This window comes from Rhipicephalus microplus, chromosome 4 (genome assembly GCF_043290135.1).
Source record: "Rhipicephalus microplus isolate Deutch F79 chromosome 4, USDA_Rmic, whole genome shotgun sequence".
NCBI lineage: Eukaryota > Metazoa > Arthropoda > Arachnida > Ixodida > Ixodidae > Rhipicephalus > Rhipicephalus microplus.
Window position 1 is genome coordinate 221,508,114 of NC_134703.1, and position 27,252 is coordinate 221,535,365.

The following is a 27,252-nucleotide window of genomic DNA, read 5'->3' on the forward strand; positions in this document are numbered from 1 at the left end:
CGCGTATAGATAGATAGATAGATAGATAGATAGATAGATAGATAGATAGATAGATAGATAGATAGATAGATAGATAGGTAGATAGATAGATAGATAGATAGATAGATAGATAGATAGATAGATAGATAGATTCAAAGTCGCCAAAGTTCGCTAAGAAATGGTTCGAATATAAAGGCGTGAGTTTACTACCAGTGGTCGAAGCCACGTTCTGCAGCCGCAGCGCTTGAGAAGCCGATGTGTTACCGGCGAAAAACTTTGGTGATTGCAGTGAGAACATTTCAGGACGCGAGGTTCCCTGGAAGAGAAACTTCGAGAGCAGAGGAACGATAACAAGTTCCGGAATTTGAGCTAGTATTTCCTTGAAGAGATGCATTCCGGCTTTGTTCCAAGAACTTTGTACTGAACTTGTTTGACGAATATTTTAGTCTATAAGTGTCTTGTTTAGTTAACGCATGAGAGTGCATTGAAGCGCGTCTTGTTGTTTGTACCCGCTGTTTTGAGTGTATTCAATTGTGTTGTATAGCGCGTTGCTTTGAGGACTCTTTCCTTTCCCTATTTCTTTGCTTCTGTAGTTACACTGTACCTACTTTTAGGTTGCGCTGTTCGTATATTCAGTTATGTCCTACCAACTTGCTCAAGTATTCACACTTGTATTGTGGTATTGCCGAGAGTGCATATTAGTGTGTTTTTGAACTTCTGTAGTTAAGAATATATTTTTGGTTGGTTATCAACTCTCGGCTATGATTCATTTTTTGGATCACAGGCGGCGTTCACTTGCGTGCCAAATAGGACCAAAGCTAAATTGCCCGTGCTTTCGTGGTGCACCTCGGGGGCTCACACTTCAGCCCGTGTTATTAGCCCAGAGATTGCTTGCCTCATATGTGGGATCAGTGACAGTGCCTCCCAATCGAGAAAATTCTGGCACCACACTAGGCGCACAGATACGTATTTGAGGCAATATGCTAGTAACGGTCAGTTCGAGGTCAGCGCTATGTCCTCTTGTGTCGGTGAGCTTGACCGCTTCTTCTTTTTTGTAATGAGCTGTTGTCAAGTAGTAGAACTTTATTGCTAGACAACATGCTTTGACAGATCGAGGTGTCCCAACAGTGACTCTTCCAAAGGGTACTGCTGAGTATCAGGCAAGAGCTATGGAGCACAATGTGGCGCAAAAGAAAGTGTTAAATGTACATGGTATTCTGCATCTGCGAATGACTAGAACAGACAAAAAGCAAATATCGTTCACTTTCCAACATTTTTCAATCATAACAGTATCCGCTAATAACTTATGATGAATCAATACATGTCTCTTGGTGTTAGCTGCATGTTCTCAGAAGAAGGTTATTGTAGAAACAGACATACTGGAGAACAACTCTGGTAAACCTGCCTGCCTTTTGATCAACTTAATTCTCTCTCTCTGAATTCTGTCCATAACACCAATCAAAAGCTGAGCATGGGCGTTTTAAACACCGTGTAATTCTGGAGTAGAGGTACATTTCGTAGTATATTAGTAGTTGGAGGCTGAGGCCTGCCTGTCTTTCCAAGTATTTCTTTTATTGTTAATTTACTCACTTTTGTAATATTTAGTAAATTAATAAGAAAAGTAAAGATATACTTTCTGAAAAAGAGTGGCTTCTTTCTCTCTTCTTTCTGAAATGTTCCCTGCACACTACAAAAGGATATTTTTTCCCAAAAGTGTTCTTTCTGTTTCAGGTTCATCTGGTAAGAAAGATAACTGCTGGGGTGACAAGGCATTTGAGGTTGCCATGATTTTGACAAAGAGACTGACACACTAACCTTCATGGATTATGTTTTCATTAGTTGAGTAGAGATATTTTCGATCAGGGTGTCCAATTATGGAAGGGTAGCGTGAAAAACGCCGAAAAACCTTTGTACCGGAATTCTCCTGAGCCGATGTCCCACCATGGGGATTCTAATGGCTAAGGTGCTCGGCTGCTGACACGCAGGTCAACATATCAAATCCTGGCTGTGGCGGTTGCATTCATGATGGAGGCGAAAATGCTGTAGGCCCATGTGCTCAGATTTAGGTGCATTTTAAAGAACGCCAGGTGGTCGAAGTTTGAGGAGTAGTACTCTATTACGGCATCTCTTGTAATCACATGGTGGTTTTGGGACGTTAAACCTCACATATCAATCAATAAATCCCCAAAGCCAATGATCTCGTACGGTTATAGGCCGAGGAAGATGCGATGCTTGAGTTTGTGAAACATAGGTCACTGAAGTTCTGTGATTTGCTGCAAATCCACATCAGCAGTAGTGGAAGACGCGTCCACGCTATCACTCGGCATGAGTTTTTGATTTCCTCTTTTCAGTGCCAACCTCTTTCGTAAAGTGTAGGATTGCGCTAATTGGTAATCCATTATTAATCTTCTCAGGGCAAAAACTTCCGCACACTAACACAAAAGACGAGGACGCTCGTCCTCGTCTCTTGTGTCAGTTAGAAGATTAATAATTAACCTCTTCTACAGAAAAACAGCAGTGCAATATTCTGAAAGTACACACAACAAAAAGAATGCTCACTCTTGACTGATTTAACTTTTCAACATGTGGGCACATTATACCTAGACGTACAAAACATTTTTTGGTGTCACTATCTCTCGTCGACATAAAGCACCTCTGACGGCCACAAACAAGTGCTATACATATCACACACGGTTAAAAAAATAATTTTTGTGCTACACTGGGTCAATCCGGGGCAAAGTTGAAGCATCCGCTCCTTCACAAAAATAAGCTTGATATCTTGCATCCCAATAGCATCTAAACATGAATCGAACTAAACTAGAACAGCGATAGATCTGTATATGATAAAAGCAGGTAACATAGACTAAACAGTTGGATTTCAAACTAAGAACAACACTTTGATGAAAATTAAAACCCTGTGATCTTCGCAAAAGGCCGAGAAGCAATAAACTTTCTTTTTGTGAAAGGGTTAGAGGTGGCACGCTCACAAGGTTAGTCACGATACGTTCTAATTATACTGCGTCAATATCTCTCTAGTCGTAGTGTTTTGTTTCTTGCCATTACTATTACTTCGGAAAAGATTGGCTTGCAAACACAATCCCTGCAATGAAAGCCTGGGTGGCCACTCTTTGCTCCATGTACGTCGATTCATTGCTCTTTCTGTGGCTTATTAGGACATCTTCCTCTTTCCTTATATATCTCATTTACAGGACAATAGGATCGAACGTGTAACACCTTTAAAGCAGTTCAAAAACCAGTTTATAGAACACAAATTTGGCTACATTCCTTTTTCGTTTACATTGAGACACATTGTGCATAATTTTATATGCACATTCAATACGACTCCTACACAGGAATGCTTTCCTTTCTTTTTCTCTAGTTTAAAGGTTAACAGGCGAATGCAAGGAATCACAGGTTTTTTTCTCTCTTGTTTGGATCACTTTCCTTATGCCTATCTCTTTCAACAACGTTTATCTTTTCAAGAACTTATCCCGCAATGAATGCCAGTGCATTCTTCGAATACCGTGGCACCTGATGACGGTCTATCTTTTTGTTAAAAATGTCTGTCGTGAAATAAGCTTATGATCCGCTTAAGGCATTCGTGAAGCACGTCACTGCAATGGATTCTTTTACAAGCTTTTATTCGGTCCACACAGACTTTAAAGTTAGTACAATAGGTTTAAAACCACTTGTACTAAATTTCCAGTTGTTGGTAGAAATTTATATCAATGTTTTATATCTAAAACCTTCTTTTTCTAAAGATCGAGTTTTCTGTGCGACACGAGCCACGCGGTGCTTTTTTAATTTGACTATAAACATTTGTAGCTTATAACAAATCGACTGAAGGGAAGTGTGCTTCACGAAATAGTTCACCAAATCATGTTTTCACTTGACGAAACGCAGCCTTTCAGGATGCAGAGCATTGAACTCATTGGTAGCAAAATCATTTCTTGAAAAGATAAAGGCTAACATAAGGCGTGACTGGAGGGAAATGGAAGCAAACAGAAGAGAAAAATGAAACAACTGCAATACCTTGCAGTTACCGGTTAAGGCATAACATAAAATATATAGGAAAACAATGAGTGACTAAAGGAACATCAAAACAACGTAAATAGAGCAATCATAGGCCATCGAGGCTTCCATTGAAAAAATTCTGGCTGGAAGCCAATGTTTTACAAAATAATTGTAGCAAATAGCAACAAAAATAACAAGAACAAAAAATACCTAAACGAGCAGAAATTGAGCGTGTCAAGCCTGTGGGAGCATGCTATTTCTCACAAGAAGATATTCATTTTTTCAACCGTATGTGATATGTATAGCATGCCTTTGTGAGGCCCAGTGGTGACGTATATCGAAGAAATAGGGGCACCAAATCATGTCAATATTTTTTTTATTTTTTGTTACTGTAAATGTACACTTATATAAATTGGCAGTCCGCACTTTCGTCGTGCCTTCTTGTGCGTCCTGCCTGAATATTGTGCTGCATATTTTCTATTTTAAGCATGAACAAACAAGCCTAAACCTCAACCTTAGCAAGCTTCTGATAAAGCAGAATCAAGCTGGTATGATGTACCGGCTCCTTATAGGAGCAAATCGGCGTAACCTCCACAGTCTACGTAGTACAACAACGCCAATGCACGCAGTTCTGAGCCACAAAAAATGGTTTTTGTGCTTTTGTATGCAATTCCTAAGTCATATTCAAATAAGGGGGGAAAATTTCCGTTACGGCAATTCCTACGGAGTCTAGCTTGTTGTCGGTCCTTCCGATGCATTCATCGTTGCGACCTCTTTTCGGAGGTCTCCCCCGACGCGATGGGACCCTCGAACATCTCTACACTTTCAAAACATTATGCTAATGAAAATGCATTCTTATAATGGAAAGGTTGACGTCTTCTGCAACCCTTAGTAATGCGGTGCGGGCAAGAGGCACAGTCAAAAGACACACTTCCGAAGTCGCGGAATGACGCCGCACTCGCCGAGCGCAAAGTACAAGGCCTGTCACGGAAATAAGTTAACACGGTGCTTCACTCCAAGAGGTAGGCACTCGGCAGCAGTCGGTAGAAGAGTCGATACAGGACGTCCGCGTACCAGTGCACTCCCTCACAGCTGCACGCTGCAGGTTCTGAGGATGCCACGAGGCTGCGCCACAAGCGTAGCGGTGCGAAAGCCCAGTGCGCCAGCGCCTGGTTTTGCACACCCGCGTAGCAGGATGCTGCCACACCATCCACTATCACAGTTCCCTCTCTTGTAAGCGGTGCATATACACCCGATAACCACACAGCGCGCACGTCTCGCACACGCAGAGTCCGCATAGTCCTTGTTGGGAGTTGTGTGCTATTCTCTTGGCCAAGCACGAAACCGCCGGGTCTGATGCGCGCTGCAAACGTCGGCAACACGTCCCGGCCGGCATCCGCGTAGTAGACCAGGTGGCCTGGTGTTAGCGTTAGGTGGAGTCCGCATTCGGTGACGATAGAATAAAACACGCGCTCAGCATCGGGCTGCCGGTCCAAGAAGGCGATCACTTCGCTATACACCGGCGTCCGGCCATCGGCACCCAGCGCCAGAATGTGTTCGCCCAGCAGCACATCGGCCAGTCGCTTGGTTCCCGCCGTCGTCTGCACAAGGCTGTCGCCGTGGAAGCAGCCTCCAGTGCGCGCTGACCCATAAGACTCTGCGAGGGGAAAAGTACGTTTTAGCTGCAAGGCACTACCTTGGCCTTTTTCCAGATTTCGCAAAGCTTTAACTGAAAAAAAAACGTATACGCACTGCAGTATTGCAATAAGGTCAAGTAGTTGGCTTTTTTCTTTCTTTTGCAATGGTTTTTTTTCTTTCTTTTTTTCTGTAAGCCCCCTTTACTCTATGCTCTAACGAGAGGATGTAAGGTACGTTAAATAAATAATTAGTGTCGCTGTTATGTTGCATTTATTTGTATATTTGAACTGTATACGTTCTCATTTTTTTAATTTTTTTTCTGTAAGCCCCCCTTACTCTATGCTCTAACGAGAGCCTGTAAGGTATGGTAAATAAATAAATTACCGGTTTCAACTACGCCGGAATCTCAAGATCTCTACTCCCGCCGTTCGTTTAATTGCGTTTTGTTTCATCCACACTAGATTGTACATCCATAATTTGGCGTTTTCACACTTAAAACGAAGTGGAAAAACTCTAGAGAACAATTGAATTTATGTTTAGGATTCAGCCATAATTTTATACCATCTTTATTAGCGCGAATCACGATAGCCATGCATACGCAAAAATAAAGCTTGCAGTTTGAAACTTTTTTTTTCAGTTATGAACGACATTTTAATTTAGGCGTATCACTTTACTCCTCAGCATACCGTACTACAAGGCAGAGGAGGCGCGCCTTTTCAGTAACCCGTTTCCTCCCCCCCCCTGAGTCAACACCTCTAAGTACTTGTTTTTACCGAGCACAATAACCACTTTGACTAATCTTACTACCGATGTAGTTTTACGTGTATCTCTCAGACCTTTTCATCTGCGTAACTCCAGTAGTGATTATCTAAGCGTCATTACAAGTGATAAAGCTTGTTTATCGAAATGACTGGCGTGAATATCCTCCAGTAGTGATTATGTATTAATTTAGTGCAGCTTTTAATTATATGTCGTGACGCCTCTTTGTTCATAATAATGGATATTTTTGTTTTTGTTTTCGGGAGCCTTTACTTACAATATTTGTTTTATTACCTTTTTGCCGAACTTCAGCAACCTCTACCTCATTTTTGCTAAATGTCTGAGAGAGAGTTTCAGTATTCCTAAACAAATAAATAAATAAATAAATAAATAAATGTAGTCTAGTATTAGAGGTGCCTTGTAGGGTTAACAACTGTAGTTCGAGCGTTAAGTCAGCTTCTCTAACACTGTAATAAACCTCACTACGATGCAGCAACGTTATCGGTGAGAACTAACACACAAAAGCGCATAAAAGTATAGGATATATTATTAGCAGTAATAGTAATGCAAGTGTGAAAAAAGACAAGTCAACGAAAAGATAACTTGTCGTAGCCAGGGACCTAACCTTCAACCAACGAATAACGCTTCCGATGCTCTACAAACTCAGCAACAGAGGTGGTAACCCCCTCCCCCTTACCCCGTGTCGCCAGTGAGAAAGACTCGAATTTAGAGAACTGCGCTGCTGACGTCTACAAAGCCAAACATCTTCATTTAGGCGTGAGAGCGTCATTCAGCGTCGTTAAAGCCATGCTGACGAGTGTCTTTTAAAGACGATAGTGTTTCGTGGGGATCTTTGACGGAAACCTTTTGGTCTGTCTGTCTGTCTGTCTGTCTGTCTGTACAATTGTCTGTTTGTCCGCCCTTGAGGATACTTCAAACGGCACTACACAGATGCTCAAATGCCAAGACAGTCCACGCAAGTACAATGTAACCAGTCATTGGCTCTCATCACGTCGGAGACTCCGTGGCCTTCACTACCGTCAAGAGCTACGGTAGCGCAATCATCACATAGTGCCCCTACCCCCGATGAAGAAAACAAGAAGATGGACAAGGCAGATGTCAAGGCTATGCTAAAAAATTTGATGGGTTCGATGCGTAAGATCCTCAGCAGTCTATTCACTCAAGCTGCTAAGGCGGCTGTGCAGCTACTTGAGCTTTTGGAGCCTCTTCTACTGGGTCTTGAGTAAGTGAACATGGCATTCATGTTCGAAGAACGCATGCGCCAGTCACTTGTTATGCAATGGAATGCTCGTGGCCTACGTGGCCGTCTGTCAAACTTCAGACAATGGGTTTTTAAATATCAATTTCCTGTTATTGCAATATGTGAACAAAATATGGTTTCAACTTTTCGTATATCTGGATATATCCAGATTTGGTCTCGCAATGATCAACGCACCAGCAAAGTTCTCGTTTGTATACGCTGTAATTTGACGTTCTTGAGACATGAAGTCGCGTCGCATACCAGCAATGATTACGTGAGCCTGACTATAACACATAAAAAGCGGACATTCTTAGTAATAGGAGGATACATACACCCAAGCACACGGATCGACTGCTTCTACCTGGGGACAATTCTTCAAGCAGCACAATGGCAACACGTTGTGATTGGCGATTTTAATGCATATCATCCTCTCTGTTGTAACTACAATAACTACAACGAATTCTCGCGGAGGGGATTTGGCCAATATTATATGCAACTATGCACTAAGCGCACTCAACGACGGATTACCTACATTTGTTCGCGGCACGTCCTACAGTAGCTGCCTCGACCTCTGTTTCATTTCCAGAAGCCTTCTGTTTTCCGCATGTTGGTGCCAGATTTGGACACTCGCGGCAGTGACCACCTTCCAACCTATGTTCAGTTCAGGTGGTTTCGCCACACGCACACCCGCTACATCCGTCAAACCGACTGGGCACTGTTCAAGGCATCTGTCAAGTCTGGCCGTGAGCACACGACTGATCCATCCGAGGTAGAGAACACTAGTGCTTCTTCACTGCGTGACGCAACCAAACGGGTGAGCCTACCGATGCAGAGATGAGCAGTTGACTCCAAATACGAGGTCCTTCGTGCAATCAATCGCCGTGCCGAACGCCGATACAGAAGAATGAAGTCGCCTTCAGACCTTTCCGCCTGTCGTCGAGCTTAACGACATATTCTTCGGCATCTTCATGAGATTGACAGGCAACGTTGGAGAAAATTCTGTGGATCTCTGGACCCCAGGCAACCACTATCTAAGATTTGGCGGGTGGTACGAAGTTTGCAGACAACTCCCCAACAACGTCAACCATTTCAAGCTGTTGCTCTACATCAGGGGCGGACTGAAGATGAGATAACCAGTGACTACTGTAGCGTCATTGTGGACACCACTGATGGTTTTGCCACTGATGAGCCTCTTACTACCATTGCGCCTCCATCGTCTGACAAGCGCCTTGATGTACGTTTTACAATGCATGAGCTTGATGCAGCAAATTCTGCCTTCCGCCAGTCATCGGCACCAGGACCTGACGGAATCACGTATGCTGCACTCAATCATCTGAATACAGAAGCACGACGTATCCTGTTATCTCAATATAACACCTCATGGGAGTTAGGAGAATTCCAAGCTAATTGGAAATGCAGTCGCATCATTGCATTGCTTAAGCCGGGGAAGTGTCCTTATGCACTTTCCTCCTACAGACCAATCGCCTTAGGCAGCTGCGTTGGGAAAGTAATGGAATGAATGGTACTGTCAAGATTTGAGTGGCTTCTAGAAAGCAACAATTCCTTTCTTGCATTTATGAACGGTTCAGAAGAGTCTGATCTGCCATTGAAGGTGTAGTCGGCTTGATCACCAGCGTTGAAGAGGAAAGAAGCCAACGCAGACTAGTGGCGGCGGTCTTCCTAGACATTTAGCTTGCCTACAATAATATCTGCATTATGCGATCCTTGACGCACTGGAAGATTTGGACATCGGTGGACGACTGTTTGCTTGGATTTTTAGCTACCTTAGGAACCGCACCATTTACATGACGACAAATCACGGAGACACCAATCGGTATAAGGTTTATCGTGGTGTTCCTCAAGGAGAAGTTCTCAGCTCGATCCTATTCAATGTCACAATGATCGGCCCAGCAGCAGAACCTCACAGCACGGTGAAGATCAGTGCATACGCTGATGACATATGCATATGCGCATCCGGAACTACCCGTCCGCAATTGCGAGTTCGACTACAGCGTGCAGTGACGATCACATACAAATATCTATGACGTCAGGGGCTCACTCTTTCAATCGACAAATGCGCAGTGCTTGCGTTCATGCGCAAGCATAAGTCACAATACCCGATATTTAATAATGGGACAGTGATACCTGCTGTAACGCACCACAAGTTCCTTGGGGTTTTCGTACACAGAGATCTATCGTGGACGAGGCATGTCGCAGTACTTAAGTCTAAATTGAAGAGCTTTGCTCGCGTTCTTCGCCACGTAGCAGGAGCAAGACGGGGCCCATCAGAATCATCGCTACTTCAATTGTACAATGCTCTATTTGTGGGATACATTCGATACAGCATGCCGGTGCTCTCCAATATGAGACGTAGTTGTGTAAAGACGGTAGAGAGTGTTCAAGCTCAATGCTTACGAAGATGCTTGGGTCTACCGCGCTGTACTTCCACAAATGGGACAATCGCAGAGGCTCAGGCTTGTCCCTTCATTGTATACACGCTCTGCGAGCCACTTAGAGTTCACCTCCAATTACTGAGCTGACACAGACAGCACCCACTGTCAGTACTACCGGCCACTCACACAGATTGCAGTTTCTGAAGAGTAATATCGCGGCATGAGATTATTATACCATCAAGGTTCTCCGCGCCAAAGGCCTCTGTAGTGCATCCTTGGGTCCTGCCTACACCACCTGTTTGTTTTACGATACATGGAATTACAAAGAAGTCGCTCATTTCTTCTGTTGGCCTCAGACAACTGACCCTATATCACATTTATACAACGTACAGTGATTCTCTGCACATGTACACCGACGGATCCACCACGCTAAACAACTCCGCCACAGCCTTTGTCATCCCGGACATGGATATCGCTCGACAATTCAAAGTAGACCATTAAACCACATCAACTGCCACTAAGCTTGTCGCTATCCGGGAGGCAATAAAATTTATTTCTGGAGAGTGACCTCGAGTCTGCACGATTTTCTGTGATGCCAAACCCGCTTTGCAAACCATTATTGTATCATGAAGCAAGGTCCGTATTACAGCTTGGCAAAAGTAATCACAAAACCTATTCAGGTTACTTCAACAAATGGCCTTCTTATCACTTTCCACTATATTCCCGCTCACGGTGAAGCTAAAAATGCCTTAAGCAGTGCCCCTGAAGTACGCATTGCGTTTTGACGAGCTGACACGAACGCCCTGCTTCGCTGCGTGATGCGCAGCTACACACTTCAGCACTGCACCAAACCAGAACAGCGACACCAGCGACTTCTCAAATGGGACCCGGAAATGAGTTTCCACATGCCCCCTAAATTGAAACGACAACTCACAAGTATGATCCACCGCATTCCTCTTGGTGTGGCGTACAAAAGACGTTACGCACATATCATCAGTTGCAGTGACAGCGGTCCTAATTGTGAACACTGTGATGTGCCAGAAACGATTGAGCACATATTTTGTGTCTGCCCAGCATACGCACGTGGGCGACAAACACTGATTTCTTTTACTGAACTATATCGCAGTAGGTCATTAACTGATGAGACCATGTTGGGTTTTTTGGCCAGACACCAACAGTGCAACTGCGGCCACAAGAGCAAATATAACCTTTTTGGAAACAATTGGACTATATGTACGGCTATAAATTGTGTCGCAGCTAGAAAGAACACTACATACTCACCTCTCTATCTCATCGTCGTCATCCATTAATCTTTCTTTTCTTCTTTCCCTTCCCCCAGTGTAGAGTAGCAGGCTAGAGCAAGCTATCGCTCAGGCCGACCTCTCTGCCTTTCTGTAAATAAACTTATCTCTCTCTCTCTCAAACGGCACCAATCAGCCAACCCTATACGCAGCGCCTACCAATATAGCTCAAGGTTGTGCGATTGTCTATTGAAAAGCAAGTGGTGCGCATATCTGAGGCGCCATAACAACACGTCAATGTTTTGTACGTCGGCCTTTATACTAGAAGAGGCACACACAAGTAACTCTAAGGACTGTAGCGTTTATCGCGCTGCGCTTACAGTGAAACGCGATGCTCAAAAAGGGAAGTGCTTCCAACGCTTTTCTGTGACGTCACGGTGGTGGCACCTGCCCGCCGCTTTGCGTTCCACACACCTTATCACCTCCGAAACTGCCGCGCATCCTTCTCCATGGGTGCGCACGCCTCCGTTCTCGAAGATAACTGCCAGATGACGCTCGTGTCTAACGCGCCTCGATGCGCTCATTCACCTCCGCTACACGCTCGAGTCACTCTAACGCAGCGCCTCCAGAATACCGTTCCCCAATTTTCTTGCGTAAAACATCAAATAAACGTTTTGATCCCCCTCCTTAGACGCAAGACTATCGTCTTTCGACATTTGCAGAACATGCATATTCGCGCCAATTTTTTTATCTGGCGTATGACGTTCCAAGAAGACGCGTCTTGACAAGATGCCGAAAGTGCCACGAGGGAGCGAGCATCTTCGATTAATTAAACGCGACTTTCAACGTTCGCACTTGAGGAAAGCATAACTTCGCGGCCGCGCATGCTCCGGGACCCAGCATGTCATATCCCTCAACTTCTGCCGGGTGTCACCCCACACAACAGAGCCCGCTGCTCACGCGCTCTCACATGGACGTGGCTGCACCTTTGAGTACTTCAATAAAGTTTTCGTAGTTTATACTTTGCGCTGTTTGCGTGTACTACTCCTCAGTGTCGGTTGTATATGCGCTGCCGTTATAGGTAGCATGATTGCTGCTAAACAAGGAATTTACCTGACTTCACAGAAAGATGTATGTGGGTGCGCGACTCATAGTAGACCCAGTCGAAGCCTGCCTCCACGGCCAGGCGCGCTAGCATGCCATACTTGGAGCGCTCGCGGTCGCTGGTTGTCACGTCCACGGCGCGCCCTTCGTAGTGTAAAGAGTGGGGTGCGTGGTGGCCTTCTTCATCCCAGCCCTCTGTTACTCGCAACCGCACACCTGGCCACTGGTTCATCACGGACACGGCCAGTGTGTTGAGCTTGCTCTTGCATCTCTGCACAAAAGGAAAAACGCAATAAGCCCGTATGCTCTTCAGAGACTCTCTGTTCATTATTACGCTGAACTTAATAATGGCTCGATCAAGTCAGACTGCCAACTGAATGTTTATTGCGGAGTCCTCAGCATATCAAAAAGAATTCACCTTCACGATGAAGTTTGTGTTATACTTTTGTCAGTCGTTATTTTTGGTGGCGCAGTGCGCCTTCCTCACTGCAAAATACGAGCTAACAAAAGATGAAGAAAAGGCTTTACTGACACCGTGAACAGCATGAATGATGACGAGAGAAATAGTGATGTATTCAGGGGGGAAGGAAGCTGCGTCCAGACGCGACTGTGCGGCTTTTTGGCTTTTTTCTCTCCTCCTCAGTCATGTATTTTTGTACGCTTGTTTAAACTAAAGGCTCAGGCTCGGACTCAGGAGGGGGGGGGGCGTACTTCGGGCCTCTCTAGGTGCCTCGGCGACACATGTGGCCCAGAGTTTCAGGCTGAGTTGGGTTTGGGCCATGAGCTGGGAAGCCTTTCATCACGGCTGTCACTCAGCTCCTTCAGAGAGGATGCTAAATTATTTAGCATTTAGTCATATACGATATATGTGTCTATGACTAAAATTGGCTTGTGGACTCGAGCGCACATGACAATGTATTCTAAAACAAAGTTTCTAAGCTTAAGATCAGTGCCGAAATCTATTGGATGTGCGAGAAGGCTGATAGTGCAGTGTTTATAATGTGCACTTTATAATACTGTGAAGATAACTTGATGTGTGACCATTCTCGGGCTGCAAAGTGCTTCAAATCATTAGATAGCAAATAGAGGTTTGCTTCGAGGAATGACCTATAAGGGTGCGTGAGACACGGCAGTAACGAATCGCCGATGTTCGATATGAATGTTTACGGTGAGCGTTTATGCGTGCCTCATCGTGCGTGATCCGTTTCAAAAGATTTGTGCCCAATGTATATCCTGCCTGCATGTCAGTAGCACCACAAACAGGTACAACTTAGAGCAATGTGGTCATAGATGGAGGTACGAGGCGAGATCATAACTTCAAAGGCAGGATGCCATGAGAAGTGAGCCGGAAGCTGGATAGCATTTGTGATGAAACTTGGTTTTTTGCTATCCTCCAGCTGTGATAATTGGTGGGGAAGTATTCTTTGGGCTTGGTGCTGTCGCTGATGCATTTCGGGGTGAGTGGTGGGAATGGTGCATTATATAACGATGAATTGTCTGTCTATTAAATTGTGGAACGGACGGGTGCACTGCAAACAGCAATACACCCAGCCAAGATGTCTCACAGGAAAATGTTTCTTCCAAGCCCCGGTGTTCTCACATATTTTATTTATTTTATTTGTGGAATACTGCAGGCCAAAAAGGCCCAAGCAGGAGGGGCACAAACACAAACACAATATCAGTACATGAGTGACACAGCTTCACTAAAATACATCTGTGTAAGAGGAGAGCGAGTAGAAGAAAAACATCAAAACAAAGAAAGCACGCGATCAGTACATGAGTAACACAGCTTGACTAAAATACATCTGTGTAGGAGAAGAGCGAGTAGAAGAGAAACATGAAAAAAATCAAGCAATATTGGGAGGGGGGGGGGTCAAGATTCACAGAATTAAACATTGGGTTCGTCAAGATCGAAGGTTTGGAGGAAATCAGAAGGCAAGTTATTCCATTCTGTTACAGTTCTCGGAAAAAAGGAAAACTTAAATAAATCTGTCCTCGCAAAATACGGAGTTAAGGATCGGACATGAGAATGACGAGTTTGCCTGGTCGAAACTGGGGTAACGTAATGTGATGGGTCTAGCCCAAGTTTATTGTTAATTAGTGAGTCCAAGAATTTTAGACGGAGAAGCTGGCGCCGCGATTGTAGCGTCTGGATTCCATTATCTCGCATTAGTTCCGTAACTGATGTACCACGACCATACTTTGAGTAAATAAAACGCACTGCTCGTCTTTGAATCTTTTCGAGGGAATATATGTTAGACTTAGTATGCGGATCCCATACAATACAAGCGTATTCAAGCTTTGGACGTATTAAAGTGTTATAAGCTAATAGTTTCACTTGCGACGGGGCGTCTCTGAGTTTGTGCCTTAAAAGACACAGTTTACGGAAAGCCGATGACGAAACATCGGCAATGTGTGCATTCCAGGACAACTTATTCGTTATCGTTATACCTAGGTATTTGTATTGACTGACTTCTTTTAAGGGTTGGCTTTTGGAGGAATAAGTAAACTGAAGGGGATTTTTCTTGTTAGTAATTCGAAGGCAAACAGATTTATCGAAATTGAGCACCATGCCCCATTTGTTACACCACGAAAGACTATTGTTAAGGGCAGTGTCGAGAGCAACCTGGTCATCTGGCGATTGTACATCTGTGAAAATAATGCAGTCGTCTGCAAAAAGTCTTATTTTAACCGGATCAGTAATAGCATTAACAATATCATTGCAATAAATTATAAACAGCAGCGGACCTAGAACACTACCCTGCGGTACGCCGGAATCTACTGGGAGATGAGGTGATGTCTGTCCACAGACGTCGACATACTGTTTCCGGCCGTTCAGGTAAGCAGACACCCAGGATACTAGGTAGTTTGGAAGCCCTATATTCTGCAATTTCTCGATGAGCTTGTTATGGGGAACACGGTCGAATGCTTTACTGAAATCTAAAAACAGTACATCGACCTGACCAGCTTTTTCTAAAATAGAAGCAATGTGATGAATAACTGAGACCAACTGGGTGACTGTGGAAAACCGTTTTCTAAATCCATGCTGAAAGGGAGATAAAATGTGGTTATCATCTAAGAAGCTGTTTATACGAGTAGCAATTATATGTTCTAGCATTTTGCAACATGCGGAAGTCATAGAAATGGGACGGTAGTTTGGTATGCACTCTGGGTCCCCCTTTTTCACAAAGGGCAGAACACGTGCCAATTTCCAATCGATGGGTAAACTTGCTGAACTTATTGAGGCTCGGAAGATCACAACAATGTACTTGGCCAATATTTCGGCATATCGCCGGAGAAATGCATTGGGTATGTTGTCTGGTCCAGGGGTTGATTTAACTTTTAATCGCAGCAGTAAATTTAGGACACCATCGAAAGAAATGAGGTTAGGATCTGAATCAGAAGCGTCAATGCTAATTGAGACAGGCAGGGTAGAAGTTGAAAAAACACTATGAAAATAGTCGTTGAAATTTTTCGCGATAGTTTGGGGATCGTCAATTATAGTGCCGTTAAACTTGATTTGATTTACAGAGCAATGCTCCAACACTCTCAGTATACCGGACTATATGCAAGTATTCGACCGTAGTAAAGCAAACGCTGTGTTGAAGGCTACCATTGCATATAAATAATTTTATTTTATCTTGCTCATTCATCTTTAAGAGGAGTAAAATTTAAAATAGAAGCTAATTTTCTAGAAGAGGGAATTTTACAAGACTTCATTTTGGTGCATAATTTCAAATCACCTGCACATACCTAGTCCTTATTATGTTCAAAAAACTACTTTGATATGTGAGTCTAAGTAGATAACAGCTGAGATGAAGACTTCGCGAGAAAGAAAAGCCTGCACGATCCTCGAAGTCAACAAGTGTTGAAGCGAGATGGTTCGTCGTACTTGCACTGGTATGGCGCATTACGGTAAAGAAGAAGAGGCGGAGCCGACCAACATAGTTCTCTGTCCTGTTGTCTCCTAGGCCACTTTTTCTTTGTCGTATTGTGCTAAAGCAGTTCACATATACTCTGACAACATTGTCAATTGTACAATCTCGTTCTAAGAATACTTTTTCCCACCAAAGCGCACAAAACCCCACAAAGGTGCACGACAAAGACAACGACTCTCATCAGTTACTGCAAGAATGGCGCGCTTCATTGCAGTCCTTGCTGTGTATACAGTGAGAATTGAGAGAACAGAAACTCAGGAACGAGTGATTTGTGGAGAAAGCAATTGACGATTAGGATACCACCAATTGTGTTTCGATAAATTGTGTTTCGACCAATTGTGTTTCAAGAACCGGGAGTCCCTGTCTACACACAAGTACACAGGGACTCCCGGTGCTCTGTTGTGGTCTCTTTGCGTTCCACATAAGAAGTGGTATAGTCTCGGACCTTGACGCGCTCTTTCGGATCCGTATAGTTTTCATCAAGGCAAAATACAGAGACATTCCGAATAAGATGATTGTCTCCTTGACATATGTGCAGCAAGGGAGTGAACAGTGACATAAGAGACCAATAAGAACTGTAGCTGCCCAATGATGGCGATTGGTTTAGCTTTGGTGATTTGAATTTTAAGAGACTGCCATTGACTAAACTCATCGGATAAAGTGCGTTGGTAGGATAGTTGGTTTATTATTGTAACAGAGTCTGAACAACATCACGGACCATGAACAAAGAGCAAGAGAGAGTGTGCGAAACAGGGCAGCCTGTTATATTAATTGGTTGTAACGCGGACACGGCGAAAAAATTACCGAAAGGAGCGGCATAGCATTTCAATGTACCAGGGCCACGGTGCAAGAATACTTTAGTGAGCGAACGCCGGAATGATCCGCTGCCCTATAATGTTCTGCCTCGCTAGGAGCCTGGGAGATGGCGTTGCAAACTTTGCTCCGGCTTCCTCTCCCCCCCCCCCTCTTCTCGCTGTATGAAAGCCCCGTGATGTAAGAAAGTAGCGGTGCTCATTTATCGTCGCAATGACACACTCGCCGCACTGTCTCCATCCTTCCTTATCACCCCCTCTTTCGCGGCGCCACTCTACGCGTGTCGCGTGGTTGATATCACGTAATTACCCGGCTTTCTCAGATTTGAACATCGCTTAAGTGCCGGATGTGCTCTGCGGAATTTGCCAGCAGCCCACCACGGTACTCAGTCTGGTGAGCTATCTATCGGCACGCCGCAAACGAGACCATCGTCAGTACCTCCCGGCCAAGCACTCTTTTCGCACCGTTTGCTCACCTAAAGTATTCTTGCACCATGAGCAGAACATAACTTCGACGATCTCAAACTCTACATACTCCAGGTCAACTTAAAAAAGTCCTACCTTAATTACAAGTTTAATATATTCCAGCCAGTAGGACAAAACATAAGTAAAGTGGCTCTTGAATCAATTCGATGTGACACATACGCAAGAAAAATCACCGCGAGTTAAGCCCCATATGTATAAGATTTTCAAACCTGCCATTCTCAACTTTTGGCGACTGGTACCAGGACCAAGCGACACGTGTACATCCTCACCTTCCGATCATTTCTTTATTCACGGAATACCTGTTCCTTTTCCTCTAATATGATTCGTAACAGCACCCGCCTCGCCCACTCTCTCACACTCGCGAATCGAATGTTGCCCCGCCCTCCTTTGTAAGGATGGAGAAGGGGGTACGAAACATAGACACGGTAGCGCTAAAGCAATCTGCTCTGTTATTGCGTTGAGCAAGGCTAGTTCGCTTGTCATGAAATCAGCTGGACGCAACCCCTGTTTACAAGTTTTTCCTCGCAAACTTCCATTCTTCCCCTTCGCAGCTACCGTTTTTACGAATACAATGTGGCTGTCACATAGGATGTGAAAACAATTGCCCGCAGCTTCTCTCGGGGGAGCACTGAGGAGGATGCGGAGCATATAATTGGTTAACGGGGTGTTAAAGTGCGACTTACTTGGGTCGATGGCTAAATTGGTTAATGTGGTTGTGAAATGGGGTGTTAAATTGCGACTTACTTGGGTCGCTGGCTAAATTGGTTAACGTGGTTGTAGGAGGGGTGTTAAATGAGTGAACACGTACGACACGTATGCGAAAGGGCGGTGTTTATTTATTGCGACGAACTTTGAGCACGATGGCTTTTTGGTCGGTAAAGTGAAGAGTGAGTGGATCGGGTTGCAGCGGTCGTAGGTCGAAATTTGCAAAGACGTGGTCGATGCAGGTTCCGCGAATGGTGGTCAGCTGGTGGTGTTTGCAGTCGTCGTGCGTTGCGCGTTTCAGCGAGTGTCGCGACGCCATGTATTCGACTATCCAATCGTCCTTGATGACGTCGACGTTGAAGTCGCCAACTAGCATGAACGGTCGATGTTGGGGTTGTTTTCTGTAATCTTGCACGGCCTCGTCGACGTACTTTTGTACGGTGGCACGAGAGAAGTTTGGCGTGAGGTACATCGTCATGACGTTGACGCCACAGACGGTAGCAACGCAATGCTCGCCGTTGGCGCGTTGTTGAACGCCGGGCTGTAGTCGGAGGTCAATGAAGTAGTCGTCGTCGTTGTCGACGTCACGCTTGACGTAAATTCCCACACCACCCGCAGGTCGTTGGAACCCGTGCGTGCGCGCGACCGAAGTGTATCCCGCAACGTCGACGTTATTGGCGTTGCACGTCTCGGTGAAGCAAAGCACGTCCACTCTGCGTAGTACGGGATCTCGCACGACGTCAACCGCGTGAGCGCCTAGCGACCGGGGGTTGAGCAGTGCCAGGGTGAAATGGGACTCGGAGTCAACGTCTTCGAGCGCGCGACAGTATCGTTGGGTGACGGTGTCCAGTCTGTGTTTCTGCAAACGTTCAAATTCGTCGGCCGTGTTCTTGTCGACGTTGTCGTTCGTGTGATGGAAGTGGTGGTCGCCTGCCTCGTTGGTAATGTACGTCGACGCGCCGTACAAACCAACCGATGAGCGGCAACTGAGCGAGCGACCACCGACCTTGAGTATATATACAGCGCGACGGCGCATGCACTGTCAGCTGTCGAAGGTTCGAGAAGGGGGAGAAGCGCAACGGTGCATGCGCGCGCGTCAGCTGCCGATGTTCTCGAAGCGCGACGGCGCATGCGCGCGCGTCAGCTGCCGATGTTCTCGAAGCGTGATGGCGCATGCGCGCTACATTATACAGCTAGCGAATGTTCGTGAAGAGGAGAAGCGCACGCGGTGTGTAGAGGAAGGAGGAAGGGATGCACAGATGGTGGAAGAAGGAGGAGGAAGCTTGCGGACGGCGCCGCACTACAAGCCTCGAGTATTAGATGCTCCGCATCTAAAACGTTCTTTCATGTCTTTTGAATGAAACCATTGCTGTGTTAGACACTAGAATATTAGTGTTTAGTCGTGCGTCGGACGCAATGAACGGGAAACGCGAGACCCGGCTCCCGAAGCGCCGGCCGGGAAAGAGGAGAACGTGGCACAGCCGAGACCCGGGTGGAAAAACTCTTTAAGACCACAAGCAAGGCTAATATATACATATATACAACGCCCCCTGGGGGCCAGAGAACCAGTTCTGAAACCGGAACCATAACAACGACTCTACATCACCCCCCCCCCCTGAAATGAAGATCATGTGGGGTGCTCCACGCAACCATGCATAATAATACAATGCACAGATACACAGGAGAGTAAGAAAATGAACAACATAACAGCGTGAAGCATTACACAGCAAACATGAAAATACAAAGGTAATGCGCACTTGAGAAGGAATAACGTCACTACATCAACCCCCCCCCTTATAAAAAAGAGCCTCACGATAACCGTAACAAAAGCTCACTCTGCACGTAGCATAGCGAAGCATACGAATGTACGACACGCTATAAGCCAAGCAAGTCACACTAAAGCAAGGCACAGTACGAAATATATTGCTCATCATCCCCTCCCCCAGAGAGGATGTCCACATAGTCACTGTAGTGTTTCAGTGTACGGTGCCGACGCCTGTAGTGGTGCCATTTATACGACAGTTGTCTCAAGGGCAACCGCCCACAAAAGTCTGGCGGAGCGTGAGAATCGGCCCATGTACTCTCGTTCCAGTGCACTTTTAGCACAGTAGGGACCAGAACAACCATGTGATGAAGCTCAGATAGGGCACGGCTCAGCGCCTACGATGCAGACGCCGTGCAGAGAACAGGAACGGAAACGGCTGGCGCAGACACAACTGGTGGAACCACCTCTGCAGCTCGCAGAACCAGCAGTATTTCTGGAATCACGGCTGAGACGCTTCGCAGATGCACCTCCAGTGGACACCGAATAGAAACAGTGTTCCGGAGATTCTCACGAGTTGTAAGAAGTACAGCTGCAGCAGTAACAGCAGCATGCAGAACGGGAGCAGGCACAACCGAACGATAGATAGCTGTTGCAGGAAGAAAATGGTACGCAGCGGCAGATCCCCCAGAACAGCCATCCTCGCAACTATACTTCCTATTGAAGCGTGTCGAGTTAGGGTATGCTTAACTACAGGGCACGGCGCAGGAGCAAGCGCCTCAAGAGCACGGCCAGCTGGGACGCTAGCAGGTGCCGCACAAGCGAGCGAGCTCTCACTTTTGGCTGGAATTGTCGTTGTACGTGGAGTCGCAGTATGGCCCGGTAGAACTGGCAAGATATCTGTAGGACCCAGAAGTGCTGATGACAAAGCAAGATTGAAAGTATACCGTCATAGAAAAGGTGGAAGAGTGCGATTGCCGCGGTGTTGATGCTCGCGTGGCGTACACCAGTCGACCTGCAGAGCAGCCAGCTGCTGCAACACGCAGTCGACTCGGTCCTCTTCCCTTGCATGTTCCAACGTCGACGAGTTAGTGAAATCGTCCCCCATCTAAATGAGTAACCGAAGCAGGTCGGGGTCATGCTGGCCGTGTAAAATCTGGTTCTGTATTATTGTGTCGGCTGCAGTGCTGAAATAGCCGTTGGTGGCCAAGCGACGCAGCGCTAGCGTAATTTGGTTGGCAGTCTCGTCGGGCTTTAACTCTCCGCTGGCATTGGACACGTAAGCAAAAAGTGTCTTCATGGGGCGTGAAGTATGCGTCCAGAATGGCTAAAGCCTGCTGGGACGCGTCGCATAGTGCGACATCACCTGAAGCCTGGACGCCGTGAAGCAGCGTCTGCTCGTCAGCAGCCTTGTAATAAGCTTGCAATCTTTCCACTCTAAGCGTGTTGAGCAGCAACGCTTTCTTCGTATCTGGCGTAGCGTCCGAGACTGCCACGTCGACGTACACTTGTACGACGTGAGATCAAGTCTTCAAAGGGACCGGAGGCACGCCAGGGCATTGCAGGAAAGAATGTGGCGGAATTGCCTGGAGCATGCTGCTGCCGAGACAGACCGGATGCAGAGGAAATAAATGTGGAGCTACCCCACGTGTAAAGGTCTGCAGTTTCGTCAACCAACCGAAATATTCGTAGGTAGCGTCTTGAATCTGAGCTTCACAGCAGAAGAAACTAGAAGGAAGAATGGCTCACATTTGGGCAGGACAGATGCGGATTAATGCAGGTATGGTCTCAGTGTTTCACAGGCAATCTTCAGGAAATACCACATCGGTGAGGTAGTAACCGGAGTGCTGAACAAAGTAGCACTGATAGTAAAGTTCGCCTTCCCACCGTCAGCCGGATGCAAGTGGATTCGCCACCTCGTCACCAGATTTAGCGTCCGACGCACGGCGAACGAGAGGCCCAGCACCCGAAGCGCGGGCCGGGAAGGAGAAAGAAGTCCCTTACAGAAATGCCATACATGGCCCATATATAAGTTATTTGTGGCCACATATAAGCATTTATGTCAACATATGTGGTCACATATAAGCCTATATGTCACCATATGTGGCTTTCATTTACCATATATGAATGTGTATCTGGTGGAGTCGGTTCATGTTTGGGGTTATATAAAGCCATATATGACGCGGTCGGCCCCCATAAGGAGTCAAATCCGGCCTTAATAAGGCACGGCCACATCATATATAACATATCAAGTGGATCCTTATAAGTGGAAGTGCTCCCTTATATGGGATGAACCACGTATATATTTAGCACCATGATTACACTTTTATGCGGATTGTAATATAATAATTTGTACAGAAAGCTGACTTGCTTATTTTCTACATCAATGGGAGTATTAAATATACATATTGTTTCTGGCATGCAAAAAGCTGAAATTTCAAGTCATCTTTGTGTACGTGATAGTTGCAACTCAGTTGAAGGCATACATGCATGCATTCGTGTAATTTAACTCGTATATTTTAAATGGCATTTAAGTTTCAAACAATAAGTTGTAATTAATACGACGTAAATATTGTATACAAGAGCAGACATGTTTTTCGAGAAAGGAATCGTGTCAGGTCATAAAACGTATTGAAGCTGCCGAACCTCGCTATCATTATAGATCAATCCTATATAGTATTATGTAAAAACAAAATGCATGCAATTTATATTGTTCACATTAATGCATTGTTTCGAGTGGCAGCAATAAATAGTAATTTCAATGCACTTTTAGTTTCCACATTGGTGGACAAAATTTCTGATTATTTGAAGGTTTTGATGACTATATGCTCCCTTCATATAACAAGATTTCAATTAATCCTGTTGACCTATCATCTGCGATTGCTTCAAGCAGCCATTTACCATAATTGCATGCGCAGTGCAATAATTAAGGGAGTATTTTCAAAAAAACAAAAAAAGATCTTACATGATTGCCACTTGCAGGCACTATTATGATTACATTCAAGATGGAAGTTGTACTAATTTATTGAAAAATTACATCTTGCGTTTACTTTGGCTACGTATAGTGTTCCTGGCTGTGCACATAGTAAATTTATCGAAAATTTTATTATTGCACAAATAAACAAACAATGTGGTGTAATGCTTGCAAGCGTTAATTAAATCTAACATCATACACATGTACGTTAAGAAAGGTGCAACTGACTCACACGTGATACACATTTAACTGACCATGCAATGAAATACTGAAGCTTTATAGCAACAATTAACGTAGGCTGCCGAATTCGCAAAACTTCTGTTTTGTGTGGGTGTGTCATTACTTGGTCGAGGTCACTAATGTGCACGTACGATTATCAGGATTAGCTTAAACATTGCCTTGCGAATACAATTAGTATGGCACATTTTTGCGGGCTGGCGTGATGTCTAAGCCAAACTCTACGTTATATAAACAGTCACTTGCTGTGCAGGCGCGTAATGATTAAAACTGCTTGCGAACATATCCTTCCAACACCAACATTGTAGTGCATTTACCTATAAGATATGTATGCCGGTACATACCCACCAAACTGCGCAATTGCACACTCGCGTATAGAGATTCATGGGCACCCGGACACTAGCATTTCATTCAATGTGGCCAGATATTTTTGGCCATGTCAGAATGATATGAGTGTATTATTATTATTATTATTATTATTATTATTATTATTATTATTATTATTATTATTATTATTATTATTTTAATAGTATCATTGTTGTTGTTGTTGTTGTATCTCGCAAAACGTCCAACGTTTCAATTCCATATGCTGTCAATACTGTGTCTTTATGTAAGTTTTATGAGATCATTATCTTGGTGTTCTTTTTGTTAGCATGCTGAATTTTTTTACTTGCATTAAATGTGCTGCCATGCGAGGCCTTCGTTCTCTCCCTGTTCTCTCAACATCTCTCGAGAATCCGGTTCTCCTACAGCCTTCTACAAATTGTACACGCGATATGTCGTGCTTAACTTGAGTACATATGCATATCTGATTAGGAATCGCCTTGCTGAATCCAGCAGTAGCGCCACTGAGTGAGTCCCTTTCATAAGCCTTTACCCCCATCATTTCACTACAATCTTTTCAACACTGCTAGATTATTACATTTGCCATCACTTAACGGCTGACAAAATCGCGCTGAGCTGTTATTTCTTTACAAGCTAGTTCAGGGTGACATATTCTGTCCTTCTCAGTTGTAATAATTTTTAAATTCCGCGTGAGTTATCCAGAGAGAATCGACCATTGCATGTACCTCCCAGCTTCTTTCAACACTCTATCTTTTACGGAATACCGAGTCTTTCTAACGTCAACTTTCTTGATTCGTTATGTTTTTCATAGTCTACAGTCATTTTTTTTGTGAGTGAGGGCTGCCCTGTCCTTACGTAGATTTACACATTCACAGATTCTTCACTTTTCTGTCTTTCAGGAAGCCTTCGGCACGGTTGTGTATATTCCACATTATTTTTCAGTCCCATTCCATGAATATCTACTCTTTTATTTGTTGTTCCCTTTACGCGTTGATTTCTTTTCGACTGCTCGTTTTTGCTCTTTTTATTGATTTGATTTTCTGTGGACAGTATGTATTGTATTGTTTATTTTTGTTTGATTTTTGCGCGCGACAGAACGAAAAACCCCATGGTTGTTCTTGGATACGTTAAAAATGATTTATTGATAATTTGTTGATTGAATATCATTATATCATTATAAAAGCTTGAGAAATAAGATGAAAATTTGGCTGAAACGCGTCTTGGTACACGAAGCAGTGACCAGCGTACACGAAGCAGTGATTTCAGATCCACGGAATGCTGTCTCAAAGGTCCTACACATGCAGCCTTCTTGGCCCACGGGAAGAACTTGAAGTCCATAGTCCGAAAAAACTCGCCTGGCTGCACTTCAGCTGTTGGCAAAATGGCAAGGGGTGCGCACAGTAAAAAATACAAAAAAGGCGCCCGCCGGAGGGGTGGAAAATTCGGAGAACGTTGTTTGAAGAAGCGCGCGTTGGCGCCCTGCAGCCCAGTGGTGGCCTACACCACTCCGTCGACACAGCAGGAAAGAGAGTGCCGCGGCCCATTTCAAGTAACGACAAAGAAAATAGTTTGCGCAAACATTCAGTCGTATGGTAATAATATTTCAACAATAATTGTTAAAAAATTGAAACGTCGTTCGCCTATAAGCTAAGGAAAATTTAGTTCCAGTGAAAAGTGCGTAAATCATTGATCTCAAGGAGTAATGTATTGTTCATTGTAGTGTTCATTGTCAAGCCGGCATGCACTTTATCCATCCACACCATTGTTGCTTTTTTGCTGGCCAGAGTCATGGGTGCAGCGCTGATCGAGTTTGTCAATTTTCATTCCTCTTGCTCTTATTTCGTGTTCAACTACTGCTCCAATTTACACAAGATAATCGCGCAGCTCTAAGGAATCTACTTCGCTGGACGTGGCGAAATTGTGGATGGACGTGGAAGTGTTTTTGTGTGCGTGTGCGTGTGTACGCCACTAGATTGACGATCGTCAAATTTTCGTGTGAAAAAAAAACGGACACTCATGCTTGAGGGCAAGTGCTCCTTCAAAACTTCTTCCTAAAGCAGTACGAATGGACGTGGTGGCTTTAAGGTGTGAACAGGTTATCAGAAATAACAGGCTCCTTGAAATACAAGTCTCCGTTAAATGTTAGGGTAAGTTCATCATTTTCATTACCTTCGCACGTTGTTCACAAATATTATGATAACTCGAAAACATAGCGCATTGCATGCTTGCTGAGTAAATAACTTCATGCTAATCGTGGTTACGTCATTAGGCTGTTTTATTTAAGCGATACGACAACACTTCCTTTTTTCACTTGATCCAGACAGTGCTCTATTTAATCGCAATATCTACGCCAGGAAAGTAAGGGTTTCGTGCCATTGTACTTTTCATAAATATATTGATGTAATTACACTTGTGTTGTATTTTTCTCACTTTAACGCTTGAGGAATTACCAAGGATAAATTACAACTTGCGCAATTACAAATAAAAAACAGTTGCATATCTCCAGTCCAAAGTGTCATGAGATTTATGAGCCCGCGTTTGAATTTATCTTTCTTGGTCTACGTTACCCTTGTGTTTATATTAACGTGTGTTTTGATAAGGACACGAGGTTAAAATTTTGTTGCTAGTTTCATTCTTCAAAGCAGGGTGCAATGTCACGGATCCAAAGGGAAAACTTTAGAATAGCCAGTAATTTTGTTTCCACCATCTACAATCAGGATGATATAGGTGTAAATTTGACTGGAATGCGTACATCACAGGCAACATTATCGTTACTGATGTCGCAAGATCGCGTGGTTATCTTGAGGAACTGCGCATACCCGCATACAGTTTTACAAAATAATATGATGTCACGTTTTAATCCGTGAGCACTGTAGATAATTTTACGCAAGCCGACAAATAAACTGGTCTGATGTATTAGGGCTTGCTACTGTGTGAAAAAACTGGGGGACCACTAAGCTCCGTTTTTCATAGTTAAACATGATAGATCCCGTTTCTTGTGCGTAATTTAATCACTCAGTATGTACTCTTTATTGCATGATGCTACTTGAACAATTTTAATTGTGAAATAGTACTGTGTAGTTTAGAATGCTGGAAGTGTCTCAATGAAAGTTTCGCACATGGCTGCATTTTGTGTAAAAAATGGGTAGCATATTTTAAAGAACAAATATGTAATTAATGAGTTGCGTGAAAAAACTGAAATACGAAAGGAAGACACCTAGACGTAGCACACACTGCGCGTCATTTGTACAATAGGCGAGAGTTACGTGACACATGAATCCCCAGCTTTGTTTATGAAATACGCCTCATCAATTTTCCACGCTACCGTGTCACTGAATCTAGCTTTAACTACCATATCATCAAACAAGGACGCGCAGCCACACTCTCTACAATGTGATGATTGGTTAGAGAATGGGTGTCCCTTCATAGAAGCTTTGTGATATACAATTATAATATTAAATATTAATAATAGTGCCCACACGACAGCGCAGTGCCATACACCACACGATGTCCACACTGTGAAAGAAAATGATTAGATGTCTTCTCATCTAATTATTTTTTTCCACCTCACGTGTTCTCGTAACCGCGTACATATGTCTAATTT

The 27,252-nt window shown here is 44.4% G+C and overlaps 1 protein-coding gene across 1 annotated transcript in view; it reads right to left on the minus strand.

Annotated features, from left to right (window-relative positions):
* Positions 1-1,044: 1,044 nt before the first annotated feature.
* Positions 1,045-27,252, minus strand: part of hh (hedgehog signaling protein) — a 273,984-nt gene continuing 247,776 nt past the window's right edge. Inside the window, exons 2-3 of the mRNA XM_037423597.2 lie at positions 12,399-12,660; positions 1,045-5,650 (exon numbers count right to left, since the gene is read on the minus strand). Of these exons, the coding sequence (XP_037279494.1) occupies positions 5,004-5,650; positions 12,399-12,660 (909 nt within the window). The 3' untranslated portion in view covers positions 1,045-5,003. The remainder of the gene's footprint in view (positions 5,651-12,398; positions 12,661-27,252) is intronic.